Here is a 5,819-nt window from a genome sequence, read left to right as displayed (position 1 = left end):
AAACTTTCTAAGACACATTTTATTACTAATGAAATAATAAATAATAATAAAAAGAGGATCCTAGTATGACTTCTGATTACTCTGGGACTTCTGTACAGATCAAAAGAGGTGGTTTATGTGGAAACGCTTTTCAAACATTTGGTAAAATGGTGCAAAATGTCTGTACCTGGCTACGCACAAACCCAAGACACCTGGGTTCCGGTGCCAAAGAAACCCCAAGGCGGCGCTTCGCTAGGGAGAGGAAGCCGCGCCGGCCGCGTGACGTCATCACTCCGCGCCCACCGCTGCGGTCTCCCAGCAGGGCTCAGGCTAGCGTCGCTCGCCATGGGCACCTGGCAGCGTCTGTTCCTTTTTGGTGGCATGTCGCTCCGGGGTAGTGGCTGCGCCCCTTGGTGGCTTAGGGGTATCCGAGCATTGGGTTTTCGCCGCCAGGTCCGTGGTGCTGCCGAGAGAGCAGAGGGAGGCGGGCGGGATGAGGATGCCGGTGGGCTTGTCCGCGCGTTTCCTCGCGTTGCCTCTCGAGCGGGACTTAGCTCAGTCCCTGTTGGGCTCCTGCCCTACTCGGAGTCACAGGGAGGCCTGTAGACTCACTGACGGACTTTCCCATGTTCTGCCAGGCCCACAGTAGGTCTAGGCTGAGGTGTGACAGGCCCTGAAAAAGATGGTTAGGACACGGATGTGTGTCTTCTACGACCCTTTTGTGATTTGGGGTTAATCTGTACACATGTTAAAGAGAAGGCAGACGGAAAGGGTGTAGCCCTGTAAAGAGGAAACTTACTTTCCATTTTTCAAAGTCAGCGTTCCCTGGCAAATAAAGTTCAATTTATACATGTACCTTTGCAATTTGTGATCAGTACTACTGATGGTAGGTAAATAGCACTTAAAGGATGACCTAGTGGCAATGGGAATCAGAAAAGAAAGCCCTCTTAATCATAAAGCACGAATTGCTTTTACTTTTACAACAGGAAAACTTTCTTTCTTTCTTTTCTGAAGTTATCTGGCGCTGAGAGTGAGAACCTAAAACAAAGAAGAACACAGATCATGTCCCGAGGACTTCCAAAGCAGAAACCCATAGAAGGTGTTAAACAAGTTATAGTTGTGGCTTCTGGAAAGGGTGGCGTTGGAAAGTCTACTACAGCAGGTATTGCGGGATATTCTGATACTGACTAAGAACCAATGGCAAATGATTGTATTTCACAAATGTTTAGGATTTACGAAGTTTAACAGCTGGTTCCTTAGTGTTAGGAGTTGATAACCAGTAGGAACTCAGATTATGCGGTTAGACAAAACTAAATACAGAACCAAGTTATCTACTCCTTAACTGGACAAATATCTGTCCAGTTGCTCCTCAGTTTACTTGACTCTGAAAGCTGTTTTGAGGTTATGCAAATTAAGCTAGCCCCTAACCCCTGTGTCCTTCATAGTAAGTACTCAATAATTGATTTTTGTTTTAAAACATCTAGTATCACTAATACTAAATAATTTCTGTTCTTTTCCAGTCTTTATGAGTGGATATATAGCTAGATATTTGCAGAGATTGTTATGACTTTTTTTACTTAACCATAATATAATTTTCACCATTTCTATAGTCAACATAGCAATAATCTTTGAAAATGCATGAGAGATTTAACATTGTTTTGCTTACTGTATCTTTTAGTAACATATTAATTTACTATGATCAAAGAATTTTTTTGGTGGCCCTTTCTATTGATTGTAGACTTGTCTCTAAAATGATATTTTCAAAACACATAGAAGTGCCACCAGAACTAAAAGAGTTAACAGTCCAGTTATTTCCAAAGATTTTCAAAGAAACCTTTTATTTGTAGAAAAATTATTCTTATAAATGTTAAAGGGAAACTTCTCATGCTCTTACTCAATAGCAGTGAATTGAATTTTTTTAGTTTTATTGAGATATATTGACAAAATATTGTTCATATTCAAGGTGTGGGATTTGCTGATTTTTTTTAATTTTTTTTTTTTTTTTGGTTGGGATTTGCTGTTTTGATGCATGTATACATTGTGGAATAATTTCCACAGTTAAGCTAATTGTCCGTCACCTTAGGCTGTTGAGCACTTGCCTAGCAGGAGCAAGGCCTTGGGTTTAATCTCTAGGACTGGGGAAAGCCCAAACTAAGACAAAACATCCATAATTTCATTTAGTTACATTTTTGTGCATATGTATGATGAGACTATTTAAGATTACTCTCAGTGAATTTCAACATGTTATACATTAGGTCTGCAGAACTTACTCATCTTAAAACTGCAGGTTTGTTTTTAGACTTGTACTAATGTAAAATACTCATATTTTTCAATTGTTGAATTTTCAGTCCTTTTAGTAGACCAAGCAATCTTTTTTTGCAGTTGATTAAAAAATGATTATCTTTTATGTATTGTGTTAGTTCTAGCTGACATGATTTTTAAAACTTTGAGGGTTTTTTTTTTTTTTGAGACTATTAACCTAAAGTCATGAAGCATATTTATATTAAAATTCTTTAGTTCCATTGAGCTCAACATTTTGAAATAAGAAAGACCAGGTATAGGATTCTGTCCTTGTCACTGGAAATCTTTTGTGTTGACCTGAAACCATATTTTCTTTTTTTTGGGTTATAAAAGCACTTTTATAAAGCCATTTTTAAACAAAACAGAAAAAAGTTTACAAAAAAAAAAAAAGATACAGAAAAAGAATAACTTGCTTCATATGTCCCTGAAAGAGAAAAATAAAGGGGACAATGCCAACATGCTCAACAATAAGGGGTTCTTTTTCTTATTTTTTAATACAAAATACAAGCAAAGGATACACATACTTAAAACAGAGCTCAGAAGCAGACTCGCAGTCCTGGAAACCCTTCAATAAAAGTAAAGCAGGAGTTTGTTTTTTTTCTATGCAGATACATACAGAGACTGGGGTATGTAAAAATTAAGGATCACAAAAGACCGTCACACGATTCTACCAGTGCATGTTGCATCTATAATTCACGAACATGGTCAACAAAATCATGTTCACTTCAACCCTATTTCATTTAAATTAAAGGAAAAACCTTTTAAATAAAGTGGTTACATTCAAACTTTAACTTCCTTAGTACCATGCTGCAGATTCCAGCACTGTTAAGGTATTGCAAGAATGCCCAACCCTTTGGTGTCTGATCATGTATCTAGCGATATTGTAAAGGATACCGGTTTTAGCCCATGGACTAATTCATATGTTTAAGCAGGTTCCTCTTTTACCCTTCCTGCTCAGAACATAAAAGATTTAAGGACTAAAATTGAGGACTAGGAGTTTTTTGAGCTGGCAAAATGAAAAGTCTAAAACATGAATCAAGGCAATCAATCACTGAGAACTGGGCTGCTGCTTACCCTGGCAAGTCTTAGTCTTTTCTAAGTCTTGCAGGAGTTAGGTGTATAAGGTTTGTTACAACACGTTCATAGTAAACAAGTTAAGTAGAGCTCTTATTTACAAATCTTGTAACAAATAGTTCTGGAGGAAAAAAAGAAAAGGATTCACTAATTTCCAGAAGACAAAGGTTTAATTTGCTAGACATAATACAAACACATACCCATATGCACACTCACACAATACTTGAGGGGTTTTTATACATGTTATTTTAGGGCATAAGCTGAGTACTATACTCCCACATCCCATCAATAAAAGAACAAAAAAAAATCCTAGTTTCACCCCCCATGATTAGAAAACCCTCCCTCATCCCTGATGTACAAAGTGTCTGCATAGTGGTGGCATTCTACCAACCACACAAAGCATGCTCCAATAGATGTCACCCATCAGTCACTCCACTGGCATGGCAACAGGCAGATATTTGGGATTTTCCCCAATAGTGGTTATTTCAGTCAGTACCACTGTGAGTTTCGTGTATTAGGCTTGAAGTGTAAATTAAGGATTTGATATTCAAAAAGAATTATGTGAGTTTATCCAAAAGAAGGGGAAAATGAGGTGAGACTGAAATCTAGGTGACAGACATCTTGTTGTCCCAATATCCAAACAATAAACCAACTCTCCATTTTCACACACTCAGCTTCACCCGCAGAGAAAAGGACAAATTTCTACCCTCAAGAGCATCCAATTTATTTTTCCTGCTCCTTAGCAGGAGCTATGTATTACTTGTTAGGTATCTCAGTATAAACTCCGTAAAGACCACAACCCAGGTGAAACCATATTTTCTAAGTATAACAATTATAGTACAGCCAGCTAGAAATCCAATAAGAGTGCTAGTAGCTCTCCCCATCCCATTGGAAGGGAATTAAGAAAAGTTTTTCAGATGTTTTGAAGAAGTTAAGATTTATCAAATATATTTGTGTTATATTCTATTAGTATTTGATAGTTACTGTATGATTAAAAATGGTGATTTAATGTATTCATGCCATGTTCTACACATTTTTATTTTCTTTTCTGAGTGTCTACCATCTATTTGATGTTTTTAAAGTTTAGGATCTCCTAATCATTGGTTCTAGAATCTGTTTTTGAAAAATTGAAGTACAGTTACTTAATTCAATGATGTGAGTCCTTTTGCTTTGTTGGAATGGATAAAAATAGGAGTTGTTTTCATGATCTTAGGTATAATTCCTGTAATATTTTATTTAATCCTCAATAGTTGTGAAGTGGGAATTCTGTTTGTTTTATAGAGAAGGAATCAGATGTACAGGTAGAATAAATAACCTAATCGGATTTATTCAGTAGGTGGTTTGAGTGAGGTTTGTCTTAAAATTTATATTCTTAATTACTTTAAAGAAAACATTTACTTCGGTGTTCTATAAGAGAGTATGAAATCTCTATCAGGTTTGGAACTACATTGCTTTAGGACCGCTCTCCTCAGATGTCATGTATCCTTACTGTAGGCTAACATGGCATTGGGATTACTGCTTTCCTACTTGATGTCTGTGGGATTCACTAGCATAAGCAATTCGGGAACACATTTTATTCCCTTATCTCTGTGTACAGTAGCCCAGCTCTTTGTATACAGGTATGTGTCTGGGTTAGATACTTGGAACTCCTACTCTACCAGCACTTTAACAAGAAAATAGGATTACATCTATTTTTGTTTATTAATTGGCATATAATTTTTCTATAAAATGTGCTTTTGACAACAATTAAACTATATATTTCATTAACTTTAAAGGATAAAATGGGTTATTTGAGCAAAATTGTAACATAAATGGACTACTTAAAAATCTTAATTTTGGGGCAAGCATGTATCAGTTATACTGCAAAATTAGGTTGTTTATTGTATTTTTATTTTCTGCATTCTGTTCACATTCTTGTTTTTTACAAGTAAGAGAGATACATGAAAATTTTCTATGCTTTTATTATTATGCTAAAAACATTAGAAGGCATAATAACTAAAGTAAAGTTACTAAATTTAATTACTTTTTTTTCAGTAAATCTTGCACTTGCACTGGCAGCGAATGACTCGGTAAGTATTTTTTTATCTTTTTGAGATGGGGTCTCACTATAGAGTTCAGGCTGGCCTTGAGCTCACTTTTTTTTTTTTTTTTTTTCTTAGCATATTAATATGGCTTTACTTTATATACCTCGTTTTTATACTTTTCTGCTGGATGGTTAAGACCAAGATAAAGCAAGACCTATATAACAAGAAATTAACTTTTGTATCTGATAAGGTCAGTCAAGTTCCCTCAGGATTTATGCTGTAACCCTGTACTGCACTTTGTAGATCCTTTGTCAGTGTCAGCCACGTGGATGAGTCATGGCTATTGCTTGACCAATTTGCTCTCTGTGAAAGCCTGAGAGAAAGTTTTCTCTTCATGTGACTCTCCTTAGGCATACTATACATTATCAATCACATTCCTCT

General features: G+C 36.3%; 1 protein-coding gene across 2 annotated transcripts in view; it reads left to right on the top strand.

The window, feature by feature from the left end:
• Nucleotides 1–287: 287 nt before the first annotated feature.
• Nubpl (nucleotide binding protein like) overlaps nt 288–5,819 on the top strand; it is a 313,256-nt gene continuing 307,724 nt past the window's right edge. For both annotated transcript variants that reach the window (XM_004637100.2, XM_023721862.1), the window contains exons 1-3: nt 288–432; nt 994–1,141; nt 5,389–5,423. In XM_004637100.2, coding sequence (XP_004637157.1) covers nt 325–432; nt 994–1,141; nt 5,389–5,423 — 291 coding nt within the window. In that variant the 5' untranslated portion in view covers nt 288–324. The remainder of the gene's footprint in view (nt 433–993; nt 1,142–5,388; nt 5,424–5,819) is intronic.

This window comes from Octodon degus, unplaced genomic scaffold (genome assembly GCF_000260255.1).
Source record: "Octodon degus isolate 3935 unplaced genomic scaffold, OctDeg1.0 scaffold00086, whole genome shotgun sequence".
Classification (NCBI taxonomy): Eukaryota; Metazoa; Chordata; class Mammalia; order Rodentia; family Octodontidae; genus Octodon; species Octodon degus.
Note: the sequence above shows the minus strand (reverse complement) of the source record. Positions and strands in the feature narration are given on the sequence as shown.